The sequence below is a fragment of the Brugia malayi genome (assembly GCF_000002995.4).
Source record: "Brugia malayi strain FR3 genome assembly, contig: Bm_v4_Chr1_scaffold_001, whole genome shotgun sequence".
Classification (NCBI taxonomy): Eukaryota; Metazoa; Nematoda; class Chromadorea; order Rhabditida; family Onchocercidae; genus Brugia; species Brugia malayi.
Window position 1 is genome coordinate 4,068,760 of NW_025062475.1, and position 18,375 is coordinate 4,087,134.

Sequence of the window (18,375 nt, forward strand, 5' to 3'; positions counted from 1 at the left end):
AATAGTTTTATTTTAAATCATAGATGGCAAAAAAAAAAGTTTTTGGAAATTTTCATATTAATATTCAAATTTGAAATAAATACAAATTTTAATGATTTATTAAACAAACTTTGCATTAAAAATTGCTTAATTTTATTAAAAAAAAAAAAAAAATAAACACAAAAAAAATAAAAAACAAAGGGAATTAAAGAAAAAGAATTGAAAAGATTAAATGCGCTAATTTCATTTGTAATTATTAAACTCAATTCTTTATCGAAGCAAAACAAAAAACAAAAGAAAAATGTAATTCAAAAAAAAAAAAAAATTATTTAGATCAAACTAATCAAACAATTTTGATGCTTCTTTCTAGTCAATTTCATAAGCTAAAAATAATTAATTAGTGCGGAAGATTTTAAATTTTATCTAGGAAATACGATTGATTAGAATTCGATCCATAATTAATTGATTAATTAATTTGTTAATTAATTCATTTTTTTATTAATTACTCCCAGTTTTGAGATAACTGCAAGAATATCAGTGATTTTTTTCTTCTTTTAATCATTGTTTAGATAAATTTTCATGTGACCTTTTCCTTTTTTTTCGAGAATTTAGAAAATTTAAATATTATGTGGAATTCAATCGGATTCGATTTAAAAAATCTAAAAAAAAGAAATTTTTTGTTTTTCATTGTAACATTCAAGAAATTGCATAAATTTCTTTGAATTAATATAATTCTAAATGTTGTTTGCTATCTGATCAGAATGCGGTAAAGATTGATTCTACAAAATGATAAGTTCTCGAGAGTGAATGATAATAATTTTATTTATCAGCAAATTTAACTATCATTTTTTTCGGATGACAAAAATTATTCCATTTCTTCAAATTGAAAAAAAAAAGAAAAGAAAAAAACTATTTAGAATAATTAGATTATCGGAATTATTTAATAAATTTAGCAAATTCTTTCATTTCTTTCATTAAGCAAAACTTGAATAATTGAAATTAAAGAACTTAAATTCCATTTCTTATTTCATTTCATTTCATTTTTTATGGGATAATTTACGCCAAATAATAATAATAATACGCCATTTAGCATTTACTTTTATTTCTTAGCTAAATAAGCAAAAAAAAAAAAATATTTGAATAGAATGAATTTTTCATTATTAAATAAAGCTCACATTTAAATGATAGTTAAAATTAGCCATAATTTTGCTTTAAAAAAATAAAAAAATAAAAAAGAAACGAAAAATATTTTCAAAGAATTTCTAAATTTAATTCTGTTCAATGCAACAAAATTTATAATCGTTGAATCGTTTTTTTCTCCTTTTTTCTTTTTTTTTTTTATAAAAGCAAATAATGCGACATTTTATTAGTATAACTAAATGCAGAAGAACCCATTTTGGAAATAAAATTAAATGATGGAATGCCTTTCAGATTTGATTATTTTTTATAAAAAACAAAATTGTTTTTAGTTTTTTTGAATTTCATTTCATTCTTATTTTATTAAATTATGTTTAAGTTTTTTCAATTATTTAATAGTTTTTTTTTGAAATAAATTGTTTTTTTCTTTAATTTGTATAATGAATGAAACATCAAAGAAAGTAATAAGAGATGCTCAAATATTATTTATTTTGTTTTAAAATAGTTAAAAAAATTTGTTCTGTTTTTGTTGTGCAAATAAGCAATTTGATGTGCAAATAAACAGTATGATATGATGCAATTTGTGTTCAACAAGTAATTTGCTATGCTTTTTAAGTGTATATAAAGGTTAAAGAAAAAATATTTAAACTTTATTGGTCGGAATGAATTATAGATGAAATTTCAATGATGGAATCATTAATTTTACATAGAAATAAATTTCAAAATTTAATAAACAGAGTTTAAAAAATTGATTTATAAGTTGAAAAACCTTTTTTGCAAAATGTTTGAATTATGCATTGAATAAATTGAAAATATAAATATTCATTTAATGAAATGCATTCCAAGAAATTTCAATTATTTCATTTCGGAGCAGTACAATTTATTAATTCATTTCTGATATATTCATGTGATAAAGTGATAATATCATTGATACTAAAGTGATAATATCATTGATATCAATGTAATCATCTTTTAAAATAAAAATTTTTAGATTTACTTGATAGTTTATTCAAACGAAAAAAAATCATTTTGATATTTAAAAAAAAGAATTTCATTTTTTTGTATTTTTAAAAATATTTATTTCACTTTATGATGCACTGAAAAAGACTTTTTATTTTATTTTGTCATAGCGAAATGTAATGTTTAATCAAAGAATTATATTAATTAATCATTTTTAATTTGATAAAAATATTTAAGAATGAAAGAGTTTTATTATTGAGTAGGGCAAAAGAGAAAAAGTAATGAATTCATTCTTATTTTTTGTATATTTTAAGCAATTAAATCTAATTTTTAGAAATAGTACTTTAACTTTAATTAGTTAATTAATTTTGATTTTTAATTTAATTAATTTGTTTTTAATTTAATTAAATGTTTGAATTTTTGAATCTAATGATAGCTCTTCATTTGTTCATTCATTAATCAATAATTATCAATTGAATAATTTTATAATTCTTAAAAAATTATTGTATTTTAATATTTGCTAAATTATGTCATAGCATTCTTTTAGAATTAATAAATCAAATAGTTTATGTTTTTTTAAATATATTTTTGAAATAAATTTATAAATTTGTAATTAATATTTGTTTTAAAAAAAAATTTTTTTTATTAGATTGACTGATATGAAAAATTTTTTAAATATTTCCATAGGCATTTCGTGGAATTTAAAAATTATCGAAGCAATTCTTTACACAAACAACAACAAATAAAGTATTTCTCAGAGTTATTAAGTATATTTGATTTCGAAATTGAAATGTTAGCAACTGGAATTTTTGTTAGTCTTAGCAATATGAATTACAAAGATATTTTTGTGACTGTAACATGCGGCGCATTCAGTCTGGCGCATTTGGTAAGTTAATAATTATAAGTGATTGATAACTATCATATCAGTAAAAGTAAGCATTGATAGTTATCAGTATCACTTTCATTTTTTTACTTTTTCTAAAGAAATTTTTTTTTTTTTTTGAAAATTTTTAATTTATATTTTTACGCTTTTTAAAGAAAATTTTTGAAATTATTTGAATTAACCTATACGTATCATTAATTTATTTGAATATAATTAAAACTTTTACTTTTGAACATAACTAATTCTCGTTGAAATAAACAAAAAAAAAAAAGGTAAAAAGAAAAATTTAACAAATTTTAAGGAAAAAATATGCAATAAATTACGCTGATACATTGATATACGTAAAGAAAAAAAAAAGCGAAAGAAGAATTTTTGTTGGTATTTGTTTATTTCAAATTTAAAAAAGAAAGAAAATGAGACAGTACGACGGCTTAGATACGATGCAATTAATTTTACTAAAAGTGCACTGAATTTTATTTTCATTTTATTTTGTATGATAATTTCATGAAAAAAAAAACACAAACATACACAATTACAGGTTCAATGCATCAAATTCAACATTTTTTTTGGAAATATTACTATAAAATTAGTGAGAGTTTTATCATTCAAAATTATCAATTAATGAAATTATCATTGATTGTTTTACAAGCCTTATTATTTCAAAAAATTTAAGCCTAAGCCTTAAAAGATACAAATATTCAACTAATTACTACTATTTAAATTTTAAATGAATAATTTTTGATAAATTTCAAAATTTTAATCAAAAAAATTAATTATTTTGCAACGAATGATTCTATCATAGATTTTATATGAATGAATGAATGCATTTTGTAATGTAAAATTTTTAATTATTTCAAATTGTTTAGTAGTAATGAAATTTTTTAAAGGAAATATTATTGGAGAAGCAAAAATTTAAAGTTAAATTTATGCAAAAGCAAATGAAAAGAATAATGCAAAAAATGGAATTTATCAAAAGCAAACAATTAATGCAATTGCTGCTAATATTTTTTTTTTTTTAAATTTGCAAAATTTAAAAATTTGAAAATTTCTCAATGCCATATAAATGTGATCGAGAAAATGCTTCCTTCAATCAAATAATATTTGTATTGATTGAACATAAATTTATCAATTATCAATGGCTGACTTATCAGCATTATCAGTGAATTTATTCTCGTTGCAACGATGCAATCTTAGTATCATTGATAGAATGACATTTCGAAGAGATAAAATTCAAACAATTCGTTTTTTCTCGTTCTCATATAAATAATAGAATTTACTCAATTGAAAGTTAACAATTTTATTTTCCTTAAAACAATAATTTATCGATGTGAGAAATAATTATTTTTAATTTTAAACGCTAACTTTATGTATTTGTTTGTTTTGCTATTTTACTTTCTTTTATTTTTAAAAAAATTTAATTCTTATGATAGAATTGATGGAATTTGAAATTTTAAATTTTAAATTTGCCAAAACTCATTTAACATTCACTTTCTATTACTTTACAGTACTGTAACGATACTTGCAAAAATATTATGCTATTCAGTTAACAAAAATAAAAAAATTTGTATTAAAAAATTCTGAGCATTTCAAATTGCACAAATTGAAAAAAAAAAAAAAAGAAAACTGAGAATGAAATAATGAAAATTAAATTTATGGATAATAAAAAAAAAGAAAGAAACGAAATGTTTCATTTTTATTTATTAAAATAATTATTAATTACAAATTTCAACGCCTCATAGTGTTATCTGTTTGATTTGCTTTTTTCTTCTTTAAATTTTTATAATTCAATTCATTTTGTTACATTTCTATAAAATTTGTCTAATATTTAAATAATTAAAATAACAACAACAAAAAAAAAATTTATTCATTTTAGATTAAAAAGTTTACTTTTATCGAAATGAAAATACTATCCAAATAGTATATTTCGAGATTTTCGACCAGTTTATTTTCATTCTCGAAATAATTTATTTCACTGATTGTATTGTGGCGCAATGTGGCATAACTTACTCTCGATGAATATGTATCAGTGCGCTTACCGTAGTATTTTCAATCATTGTTTAAAAAAAAAAAAATTATAATCAATCGTTAAAATAAATTTTTGATGAAATTATCTGCAAAACTTTATCATTTTTTAGCTAAATGTTTTTGTAACAATTCAAAATTCATTCATTTTCAAATTATTAAAGGTACAATTTTAATTAATGATAATTACAATATTAATTTATTTAATGACAACATAATCTTATTTTTTCAAATTTTTCAAACTAATAATTTACAAATATTTAAAAATTTTTCATAAAACGATTGAAACCTTAAAATGAAAGAAAAAAAAATGAATTAATTTTAACACAAATTGAATAATTAGTAAATGAAATTAGTTTTTGCTAATTTTCAATAACTTTTTTTCATTTTATTCTTTGCCTATAGCAAATGTAAATTTTTTTGTAAAATAATTTTACGCTTTCAACAATAGCAAAATAAAAAAAAAAAAATGCTGAAAAATCAAATTTCTTTAAATGTTCGTTAATTTATGAAAATATTTTAATAACACAGAATACTTATAAAAATTATTTCTAAATTTTTCACAAAAATGAATTTTCTTGAAATTGAACGCTTAAAAAAAATTATTATTATTTGTGAATAGTTCGATAAGAAAATTAAGTAAACAAAATAATTGTAATAAAATTCGCTTATTTGTATTACAAAAAAAAGCTAAGGGATAGATTTAAAAAAATAAAAAAACTATTATTATTTGTAATTTTATCATTATATGTTAAATTATATATTTTAATTCAAATTTTTATCAGATGTAAAAGTTTAAAAATTGTGATAATTATAATAAAATTGTGAATAGCAAAAAGAAAAGAAAAAAGAAACCAAATAAACAAATAAATATTTGCTAAATTAATTTGTCACCGATACATTTATCAAAAAAGATTCACCAATTTTGATTACATTACAATCATTTTCATTTGACAAAATAGAATTGTATTTTGTATTGAAATTTAAAATTTTTCCTATCTTTTGCACTTAGTCATCAACAGTGGTTAAATAATTTTGCTAACTTTACAACAAACAATTTCAATTCTATTTGTTTATGAATTCCATCCACTTTTAACTGTGATATTTTTACAGTTAACAAATATCACAGAGTAAAGAATAGATGATGCTCTACTCTTATCAGTATATTATGATAATAAACTATTAACATAGTTTTGAAGAGAAAAAAAAAAAAAAAAAAAAACAGGAATTTTAGTAAATGAAAAAAAATTCAATCAATCAAACAGTCAAAAATGACATTTTTAAGCTTTCAAAAAAAAATTTTTTTTTTTTAATTTTTGACTTTTTTTCTTAATTTTAAAAAACAGAAGAACCAGTTGACCAAAAACGGAAAAAATTTCGCTTCTTAAGAAACGCATTCCACTTTCAGTTATAGTTAGTTAACTGAAATTAATAGTACTTTCTGCTTACATACGATTTTCTTTAAATGAGCTCATTTTCTTGGTTCCCCGGTTTATCTACCATACCCTAAATTTACCCAATTTTCCCGATTTATCTTCTATACCCTAGATTTACCCAATTTTCCCGGTTTATCTTCTATACCCTAGATTTACCCAATTTTCCCGGTTTATCTTCTATGCCCGAAATTTACCCAATTTTCCCGGCTTATCTTCTATACCCTAAATTTACCCAATTTTCCCGGTTTATCTTCTATGCCCGAAATTTACCCAATTTTCCCGGTTTACTTTTATGCCCGAGATATATCCAATTAATTATACCAGTTATTTTCAATTTTTTATTTGAAAATTCTAAAAATATAAAATCATTAGATAATTTTATTATATTGCCTAGTTTTATTTATTATATAATTATTTTATTTAAGTGTTCCCGAATAATCAGCTATGTATTTTTAACTTTTTTTTACTTAATTTTTAACTCTATTTATTGTTTTATGTCTTTTCTTTTATGTTTTCATTATTTTCATATTATTTTTATAAAATATTTTTTACTATTTAATAAAGTTAAAACTGACTAATTAATAATTAAAATTCTTTTTTCTAAAACTCATCTAATTAAAATTTCAATTATATTTTATACCAAAAGAGTAAAATTTGCCTGATAAATATTTGATAAAATTTCTTTTTTTAAATTTTACAGAGAAAACAAAAAAAAAAAAAAAATTGAAAATGAAAAAGAATCGTTTTTTTTGGTTGATAACAAAAAAAAAAAAAATGAAAATTTGCACTCTGTACCTTTTTTTTTAACTTTTCCGCTTCTTATATAAATTAACAATTTGTGAAAAAAGTTTAAATGATCGACGACTTTTGAATCAAAAAATTCCGAAAACTTTTTCTTTTCTCTTTCTCTTTCCTTTTTTTTTATTCTTTCTTTCTTCTTTTTCACTCCTAAAATTAAAATTAGTGAATTATTAACTAACATACACACATTTCTGCGTTTAGCGTTTATTTCATAGTTCCAAGCAATTAATACAATTATATTTACATATTTCTTTAAGTGAAAAAAGAAAAGAAAAAAAAAAGCGAAATGAAAAAGTATTTTAATCAAAGAATGAAAAGGTGGAAGTGAGGAAGAGAAGGAAGAAAGAATTGTAAAAATTTTAATTAATGGAACTATCATATTTGTATATTTAGGAAACATCGGCCAATTTTTTTTTTTTAAACTGAGACTACGTAATATTACTTTAAATATTACTTACAACTAAAAAATGCATTCATTTTAGCGTTACAGAAATTGTATTAAAAAATTTTTAATAATATTTTTTACACATTTTATTACTTTAAATAATATAATTGCTAATAGCATTTTAGTGCTTATTGTATTTTTGGTTCTTTTTTTTTCCTTTTTTGAAAAATAAAATTTTATTGTATTACACATTTTATAGTCTTTAATGTATTTATTAAAATGATATAGCATACATTTAAATTTATTCATCTATCCTAAGCTTACCATTTCAAGTTAACTTTGCTATATTAATTTTACGAGTAAAATTAACTTTTTGAAAAGAAAATAATTTAACACATTTAAATGAAACATTGCTTTGCAATACAAATAATACAAATACGATTTTCTTTTATTTCAAGTTTTTAATTGATAAATAAATATTAATTAGCAATAATCTGTTTTACAATGATTTTTATGTTTTCTTCATTAAATTACACTGATTGCAAATAAATTGTGAATTTGAAAAAGTCTAAGAAAATTTAATCTTTTTCTAATCTTTCGCTAATTAAATACAAAAACTTAATTAGTTGATAAATAAAAAAAGAAGCATTTCAGATTTAAAGAAAAAAGTTAGTACTGCCATTAGCGCCAAGTTGTAACGATGGCAGAAAGATTAGTTATAGCACTTGGAATGGCGGCTAGTGCATTTATCATGGGTTTATCAGTGATTGCTGTGATCTTTCTCTTTAGTAATATCAATGATTTGTACAGTGATGTTATCATTGAAATGACTGACTTTAAGGTATCTTTTAGTTTGTATACTTTCCCCTTTTTTTAAAAAAAAATTTAGCTAAAATAAAATGAAAGTAATAATATTTCAATTTTTATTCAAAACTACATTACTTTCTTTTCCATATTAAATGTAGAAAATATACGCATAAAAATAAGTAATTGTTAAAATTAACTACGATTTTGTTTAATTATTTATAACATTAATTCATTTCATTCAATTAAATGATTTAATCTATCATAATTTTATTCAAAAAATAAATAATCTTTTAATCTTTTTTTTTTTTTTTTTTTTTTTACAATAGGAAATAGCAGATGATACATGGAGTAAAATTCTATCTGTTCGATCAAATGAACTTCATAATGAAAACAAATATGAGCGCAATTTCGAGAGTCTTGTTTTGCGAGCTAAACGACAGTTCCCAGCACATTGTCGTTAGTTTGTCCTCAAAGAAAAAACAAAAAATAACAAAAAATAGATATTACTAATTCATATTTCTTGAATAGTAAAAGATTCAATATATTTTGAATTCTAAATGAAACAAGATAAGAAATATTTAATAATTCAGTGTATTTTTCAGAATGTAGCGCATCGTCTGATCGATGTCCAAAAGGTCCTCCTGGTCCTCAAGGTGATCCAGGATTGAAAGGTCTTGATGGAGCAAATGGTGATGATGGACGTCCAGGTGTTAATGGTGTTGCACTTTTGGCTACTTTCCATATTCCTGGTGGTTGTATCAATTGTCCAGCAGGACCACCAGGACCACCTGGTGAACCTGGTCTTCCAGGTGGTATTGGTGTACCGGGTGACTGTGCAAAAAGAGGACCAGATGGCAAACCTGGACAACCTGGAAAAGCTGGACCACCAGGTATGCCAGGTGATCAAGGACCAGATGGTCCTCCTGGTAAACCTGGTCCACCTGGAAAAGATGGTAAGCGTGGTGTTGGACCAGTTGGACCAAAAGGTCCTAAAGGACCTCCAGGGCCAGCTGGTGAACCTGGAATAAATGGTGCAGAAGGAAGTGATGGAGAACCTGGTGAACAGGGACCACAAGGTGCAGCTGGTAAGGATGGAAAATCTGGCAAAGATGGCAAAACTGGAACGGTAATTATTGAAATAATAAATTATAATTATTCATATAAAATTAGAAATAACCGATAATAATTTAAAAAAAACATTTCAGCCAGGTAGCACAGGTATGCCAGGACCAGATGCTCATTACTGTCCATGCCCACGACATGGAAAATATGCTGCTCGATCATAAGTTGAAATTATTTGGCAAATATATCACTCTTATCACTCTTCTGTCATTATTGGTGCTACCTTCATGTGATGATGATAAAAAAAAATGATAATGATAGTGGCTGTTGGTGTTGATGATGATAACATGATGATAACCTTTGTGATATATCACTAATGCTTTGTTATAGAGAAAAATGCCAGACTATATAAAAAATTTTCCTACTTTCATTATCGAAGCATTTCCCAATTAATTAATTACCTGGCAGATTGCTTTTTAGATTGTTCGAAACTATGATGATGATAATTGATTATGATTCATCTTGGCATCTGATTTATGCCTGTTGCAAACAAATGAATTTAAATAATTCTTAGTAAAGGATTTGAAATTTTCAGTTCCTGTTTCCAGAAACGATTGATGACGAGCGTGACTGTGTACCGGAAATTGAAATTTTGCAAATGGAAAAATAAAATGATAGTAAAATTTTATTTTTTAGCAAACAGAAGAAAAAGAATAATTTACTTTTTGCTCTTTAATCTTTTCCATTACTGATATGTGAGATGAAGTGATACAACTTGTAAAATCAGTAATCATGATTATTGATATCTCTCCAGAAATCATATGATTACAGAAAATGATAATAATCATAGTGATTAGCATTTAATTAGCCTAAAGAAAACAAGCTGAAGTGAATCAGTGACTATTTATCATAAATGGCTATAGCAGTTCTCAACTAGAATAAACTTACATGCAATCTAATACTTGCATGCATGCAAATTGCATGCATATTTCTTGCAATTAAATATCTTATTTATCGCTTCAGGTGAGTTGGTGATCAGATAAATCAGGTTTAATTATCAGGACTATCACTATCACTAATTAATCTTTCCACTCCTACCGGAATGTTTGTATGGAATTTGTGAAATTGAAACAAAAATAAAAATAAAATAAAATAAAAAATTAAAACAAAGCAAGTTTATCAGTGATAGCTTGACAATATGTTCTTCGCATAGCATAAAACATTGATAATAGGATTTGAAGATATATTTTTAGAAGATAAGAATAATATATCATGATAACGGGATTTTCTTCTAAATTCCGATTGGTCATTAGGAATTTAGTAATTAATGGTCAATGTAAATTGGTCATTTAAATGACCACAGCAATACATTCTTGCAAAATATTTCAAAATTGCAACAATATTTACACTTTATTTTTCTAATATTTGCTTTGTAAGCAAAAAAAAATTGAATCAAAACAAATTTAAAATGTACAATGAAATCAATTTTCCTCAGCTGATATGATATGATCACTGCTTATCATATGATAATTTTATGATAGTATAAGAATTTATGTCAATAAGCTATTTTTTCTATTTTATTTCAATGTCACAATTTTGTAATACTTTTTTTCATTTCTTTTTTTTTTTGCAAAAAATTATTTGATAAAATAAAAATTATAAATTATGAAAGGGAATTATGTATTTTTTTTCTTTTTTGCTGTAATATTAGTAAGAATTATAAAAAAAAAAGTTTTCATTTTGTATTCTATTCTGTTCAGGTAAATTGTTCAGGTAGTGATAGATGGATTTTTCAAAATTATCTCAAATTTTTTGTATTTTATTCTAAAAATTGAATAATTTAACTTTTATGATAAAATAGAACTTATTTTCCTTTTTCATTTCCTCCTCTTATTTTAACATTTTCAATTTAAAATTGTGATAAACTTTTATTTGAAATATAGCGATGAACAATGAATGCATTTTTTCTAGGTGATCTAGTGATCTCAACAAATTTATATGAATAAAAATATGAAATGCATTTTTATTTTAATTAAATGTTTTCAGTTTTTTAAAAATAATAAATGTGATTTTAATCGTTTAGAGATTATTACTTTGTGATAATTATTTATCATAAAGTGAAATTAATCTAATAAAGTGATAATTATTTATCATAAAGTGAAATTGATCTAATAAACAAAATCACTACAATGAATTTTTATCTGCCATAGCTGAGTGAAATTTAGGAAAAATTTTCGTTAAAGGTACATTTTTATCACTGCAAATCTGAGAGTAAAATTTTCAAATACTTAATTTTGACAAAAAGTATAATTTTTTTATGTTCAAATTTAAATTTAAATTTACAAATTTTTGTGGTTTAAAAATGGTCTAAAGAGAGAGTCTAAAGAGGAAGTCTAAAGAGAAAGAAAAATAAATTAATTGTCTTTGTTGTTAAAATTTTTTTTTTTTTTGTTTTTTTCTTTTTTTTTTACAGAAAACTGGAAAAGGAAAAAGAGAATTGAAAATGATAAGATGAAAAAATTATGATTTTAAAATGATCCAAATCCATTCTGTAACAAAATTTTTTATCATTATTTTTTATCAACAGTTTTTTATCATCGTAATGTTTCATTGATTTAAAACTAGTTTTACGAACAATTTACATTGATTCATAAAATAAAATTTTTTTTTTTTTTAGTTTTTTAAACTATTATCTTATTCATTTGCTTAACAGTCTTACAACATTTTTCTTATTGATATTCGTGTTAATTAAAAATTGATCAAATCAAAAATTTAAGCACAGTAAAAATAGATTTGAAAAATCTTAAAGATAAGATTACATTTGAGAAATTAATCATGATTTTTTAATTATGTTAATTAATTATGAGAATAACTGGTTTAATTGTAGTATATTCCTACAAAGCTTTAAACATGCCGACAAATTACTATCACTATTGTACAAGTTGTTTTTTTCAATTAGAACAAAAAATAATTCGAAACCAGAAAAACATTCATTTTCCAACTTTAAATTTTCATCTAATCGTATCCTTTAAGTTTTTCTTTTTTTTTTTTTTTTTCTTAAAAAAATGAAATGTGTAAAAAATTTTTTTAAGAAATGAATGATACTTTCTCATATTGCAATCGTCAGTAATACAATCATACTACCATCAAACTAATTACTATTACAATGAAATTCTGTTTTGGTCATCATTCTTTTTCATATTTTTCCTTTATTTTATCAAAATATCAAATTTTTTAATACTAAATATTATTCTGACTTATAAAATAATAATTCGTTGCATAAAATAATTTCATTTTGATAGATTCAAAGAGACAAAGAAAGAAAAAGAAACAAAATTATAATTAATCAAATTTTAATTTGATAAATTTTTATTTAAGATAAATTCATTCATATCAGTGTCTCTCATATTTGTTAATTTTACCTTTTTTTTTTTTTGTTTTTTTTGTTTTTTTAATGATATGTAAATTTTTTGAAATAGAAAATTGATGATTGATGTAATAATTAATTTGTAATAATTAATGATGATTATATTAGACTTATTAATATTTTCAGCTATTTTAATTCATTTTAATAAGCATAGTATTTTCTCAACGACAATTTAATCATTTGAAATTGTAAATTACTGATAATTAAATAAAAACTTTAATTTAAATCAAAATTGATAACTAATTAGATGACAAAATAAGCAATGCTTATAATAAAAAGAAAATTGTATTGATGTGTAGAAAAAATTTTGCTTTAAAATTAAAATAAACATAAATAAACACAAATAAAATAAGCTGAGAATTGGAAATCACAAAAAACAAAAATAAGATTTTATCTATGATTTTCATACAAAATTGTAGCGATAATTTAAAAATTTGAAAATGATAAATTCTTTTCTATTTTTTTTTGCAAAAAAATTTTTTTTTCTCTATGAAATAAAGTTAAGCGATAAAAATCAAAAACTACAATTGAGAAGCATTTTGCATTCCTAATTTACCCGATGTAAACAAATGCTACTATTGTTGCTTACCCATTTAAAAATGCCGAAGGAAAAAGTAAACATTCATTCGTTAATGTACGAATTAAAGTTTTTTCATTTATCTTTTGATAGTTTTTTTTTCTTTTTCCTTTTTTAACTTAAAGATAAAGTTGTACTTATCAGCAATGATATCAATATGAATTAGAGAATAATTTAAACCTCCAAAATTTACATTTCAATCTCATTTCCATCCCAGTAAAATTTGTTTATTTGAAAGAAAAAAAAAAAAAACGAATTTATGTGAAATAATATTTGCTTCAAACTTCTCAAAACTTTTACTTTTAGCTTATATTTGCTTTTTTTGACTTATATTTAATAACGAAAATTTTCAAATTTGACTTTTTAAATCGATTAATAAGCAAATAGATACATTTTGAATATTTGGTTTAAAATTAAAATTTATCATTTCAAATTTTCATCATAATTCCATTCATTTGAATTTAATTACTAATTTTTGATAGTTCTTTACATCTAACCTAGCAGCATATTTACCTTAATTTATTAACATTTCATTTTTATTTTTTTTTTTTTTTTGAAAATTTCGCTTCATTTCATCAAAGCATGGACATATGCGCGCTAATTTAGATAAAATTAACATTTGCCAAATTTATTTGAAATCATTTTATATTAGTTAGGTTATTGTTGATTTAGACTAAATCGTATCTTACTAGCTGACCGGAATAAATGATATTATCAGGTTGCTTCATGCTTACGAGAAAATATTCCGCTCAGGTTCAGGTTCAACTATTTCACTTTCGCATACGGATGATGATATGTCCAGGTCAGCTTTTATGGGAAAAGAAGAAAAAGTAATAGTGTCAACCAATATTCCGGATGTCATTAATCTATTGAATATCATTTGTTCTTCTTTTTCTTTTTTCTTTCGTTTCGATTGATTGATGCTATAGAAATTTGAAGATGGTAAAAGAAAAGAAATTGTTTTTTTTTTTTGCTAACAAATTTCAGGCAAATGAATATTCGTATAGCTGTTAAATTTGCAATTGGCATCAGTATCAGTGTGATAACAGTATCACTGATAGTAGTTGGTGTGATTTTCAATGATATAAATAATTTATACGATGATATTATCGGCGAAATGAAAGAATTTAATGTAATTATGATGCTTTATGGTATTTATTTTTGCTGGAAATGAAAAAAAAAAAATTCAGGAAAACAAGGATTAGAATTGAAATGGATTAATTCAGTTCTTTCAAGGAAAAAAAGAGATAATAGTATCAAGAATGAGTGAGCAATTTTTTTTTTTTAAATAATTTGAAAAAAAAAAAATACCAAATGGAAAATAAAAGAATATTGCTCTTCTGTAAACCTATGATTCATAATTTTGATAATCTTTTATAGAGAATCCAAATTTTTTTTTTTTTTTTTGTCCATAGAATGAAAATTAAAAAAAAAATAAGTTTGTGATATTCAAATAATTGAACGATTGTATGTCACAGTAAAAAAAAAAAAAAGAATTTTATTATTCTCTTTTTAGGCATTAGTGGATGATGCATGGACGAAAATTGTACAATTTCATTCCCAATCAACCGGAAAAACTTTTTTCATCCGTAGTATCAGTAATAGTTTTCAGACAAGAATGAAACAACAATTTAACAAATGCTGTATAGTTTTTCTGCTTTTGTTTGCTTGGAATTCTGTAAACTTGCATATAAGCCAATCGTATTGTCAACATTTCAGGCTCTAATGGGCCAAAGAACTGTCCAAAAGGTCCACCAGGTCCAATGGGAGATAAAGGAGAAAATGGTTTGGATGGAGAGCCTGGAAATGATGGTTCTCAGGGAGTAGCCGGTGTAGCGCTTCTTGCCATGTATAATATTCCGGATGGCTGTATCATTTGTCCTCCTGGATCTCCTGGATTACCAGGACCCAATGGACTCATGGGCGATCAAGGACCAAACGGACAGAACGGACCGGTGGGAAAACCAGGAAAGTCCGGACCGAGAGGAGCACGTGGACCACCCGGTAATATAGGAGAACCAGGAATTAATGGACCTCCAGGTAAACCTGGAATGAATGGATGTGATGGGAAAAAGAGCATCAGGATAGCAGGTGCAAAAGGACAAATTGGTAAACCTGGTCCAATTGGACAGCCAGGAATAAAAGGGAAACGTGGAATGGATGGTGTACCTGGAGAACCAGGTGAAACTGGTCGACCTGGTAATGATGGTAAACCTGGGAAAAATGGACGTTCAGGACAGGTAAGCGATCTTGAATATAATGAGATAAATTTTTTCACTCATTTTATCAATTTGAAAAGTTGTTACAAATAACTGTAAAAAGTTAATGTTAACAGTAGCATTTTAACAGAAGAGCAATAAATATGAAAAGTTGAAAGAAAAAAAATTGAACTAAATTATTAATTTCAGGTAGGTGCACCAGGTATTCCAGGACCAGATGTATACTATTGCTCTTGTCCAAAAGTTCCATACAAAATAAATCGAAAATAATCATTTTTTATTATTATTATTCATTATTTACTGTCCCATTTATTGCATAATTATTGCTAATGAATTTCACATAAAGCTTACTCTTTTGTCATTTCAATTATTCATTATTCCTTTAAAAAAAAAAAAAAATTCCTGGAAGAAATCACAAATTTTCATTGTTTTTAGCAGTGGTAACATTAAATTTAGTATATAAGAATAAAAGGATGACAAATGCTCTCTCTCTCTCTCTCTCTCTCTCTCTCTCTCTCTCCCTCCCTCCCTCCCTCCCTTTCTTTTCTCTTTTTTACAAACAGCTGACAAATTAATCAATAAACAGTTTAAGCAATCAATAAATCAACAAACTAACCTAATTAAATCTGAACATTTACTTCAAATGATTGAAGCAAACTATTTGTTTATATACTGAAAAATAGTCAAATAGCATAATGAGCCAAATGGACTAAACGAAATAGCTTTAAGTTTTTTAATTATTAATATATTACTAAGGATTTGCTTATTAAACAATTTGAAATATTAAACGTCGCATAAATTTACATAATTTGATATTGTTTCAATAACTATATAGCTTATATATTACTTCCTAATAATAAAATACGTGAAAATCTTTTTATCAAATTATATACTTTATCTGCTTTTAAGCTAATCTAATGGAAATGAATACTGCAAAATTATAAGTGTAGGAAGATAAGGTAAGACTAGTGCAATGTATTGAAAAGTTGGGTTTTATATTTATATACTGCAATTACATTGGCAAATTTAATTGCTATAAACATAAATGCGCCCTTATTATGCATATATTGAATAAAATTATCTTCTTTTTTTTGGAGTATTATAGATTCATTTTATAGTATACTTGCTAGATACTGAGAGAATAAACTTAAGAATGAATATCTGTTTGTTTATGAATTAATTACCATTAAGCTTAAATGTGATGACGCATAAAGACATTCTGCAGAACGAAAAATTAAACCTCCAGTGAAAAAAAAAAAAAAATTCCATCAAATGTTACTATTGGTAAAAAAATTTACTACTTACTATGAATCAATCTGACAATGTCATTGATGTCCCAACTGATAATGTCATGAATGAAACTTGTTTTTTTTTTTTCCAAAATACAAAAAAAAGTAAACAAATAATGCGGACTGTTCATGAGTACAACTGAAGAACAGAAGAAAATGAGGAAAATATAATGGTGATAAAATAAAACCAGATAGAGTAAAAGAATTAAAACAAAAAAATTTACTCAAGTTTTAGAAAAACAAATAAAAAAAAGAATGAAGGAAACAGACTCAACCATATGGAAATAATATTATCAATTAATAATACCCAGTAATGCAACGTTCGAAGACTTAGCATTTTGAACTTTCTATAATTCATAAAGCTTTATATTGATCTATACGTGGAATTCGCAACTGAATGACGTAAGACAAATCTAACAAGGCAATTTCACAGGTGTAATATATTCAAATATAAACACAACTCGTCAGAATAAATTAAAAAAAAAAAAAAGAAACAACAACACAATATGAGATAGTAACAAAATGGAAATGAATCATTCCTTGTACTCTCATTTGCATTTCAACAAATTATCTATCATAAACATTAGACTTATTTAAATGCAAATTCAAAACATGTACAAGACAAAATTGACCCCAACACTGAATATTAAAATTGAACATTGTTATTTTTACTTCCTCAAATTTCATCTAAAAAGAAAAACTAAAATAAATAAGCAATGAATTCGTGGTTGAAAATTTGAGCATCTTGAAAATTTTCAAAAACAGAAAATCCTTAAAATCGACATCACTATGTAAGACTGCAGTATAAAAAGTGCACAAAGTAAAAAATGCTTTAGATAGAAAATCAAAAACTGCAACTCGCCAGGTCAAAATTCAGTACACGTAAACTGAACTGCTGTTATGATCCAAAGTCCTGAATGAAAAGCATTTAGGAAACAAAGCAAAAAATCAGAATGTTTCAAATAGACAATGAAACATCTTTATAGAATCATTACTAGCAAATTGATAAAAAATGTTATTCTTGTAAATTATTTAATAAAAAGATCGGTGGAGTAAGGTACCAGAAAACGATGATATTGCGGAATGGAGGACGAAGTGTAATAGAAACACAATAGTCAAAATTGATAAAACTGCAGTATCCTTGGAGTTTTTTATTTAAAAAAAAAATGTAATTTTTCCCCCTTAAGATCAAATATTTCACAACAAAATGAAAATAGCAATTTCTCAATTATTGACGAAGTATGGCAGAAACAATTTTCAGAAGATTCGAATAGCCATGAAGACAATAGCGAATATTGGTCCGCAAAGATCAGATGATAAAAATAACAAGTTGGATTAAATAACGTTGTTAAAATGAACTGTATCAATAGATAATTTGTATTAGAGATAAG

The 18,375-nt window shown here is 24.0% G+C and overlaps 2 protein-coding genes across 3 annotated transcripts; both read left to right on the top strand.

Moving 5' to 3' along the window:
* Positions 1-8,303: 8,303 nt before the first annotated feature.
* Bm14712 (Nematode cuticle collagen N-terminal domain containing protein) lies at positions 8,304-9,696 on the top strand (the record flags this gene model as incomplete). The annotated part of the gene is made up of 4 exons (XM_001902609.2): positions 8,304-8,444; positions 8,737-8,866; positions 9,013-9,536; positions 9,616-9,696. The coding sequence occupies 4 exons, from the start codon at positions 8,304-8,306 to the stop codon at positions 9,694-9,696; spliced, it is 876 nt and encodes a 291-aa protein (XP_001902644.1).
* Positions 9,697-14,270: 4,574 nt separating this feature from the next.
* On the top strand, positions 14,271-15,965 carry Bm2110 (the record flags this gene model as incomplete). Of its 2 annotated transcripts, XM_043076489.1 has the most annotated exons (5): positions 14,271-14,278; positions 14,464-14,608; positions 14,993-15,119; positions 15,196-15,716; positions 15,885-15,965. In XM_043076489.1, the coding sequence occupies 5 exons, from the start codon at positions 14,271-14,273 to the stop codon at positions 15,963-15,965; spliced, it is 882 nt and encodes a 293-aa protein (XP_042932423.1). The 2 variants fall into 2 exon arrangements, with proteins under 2 accessions (XP_042932423.1, XP_042932424.1); XM_043076490.1 differs by lacking the exon at positions 14,271-14,278 and having other exon boundaries at positions 14,468-14,608.
* Between the last annotated feature and the right edge of the window lie 2,410 nt (positions 15,966-18,375).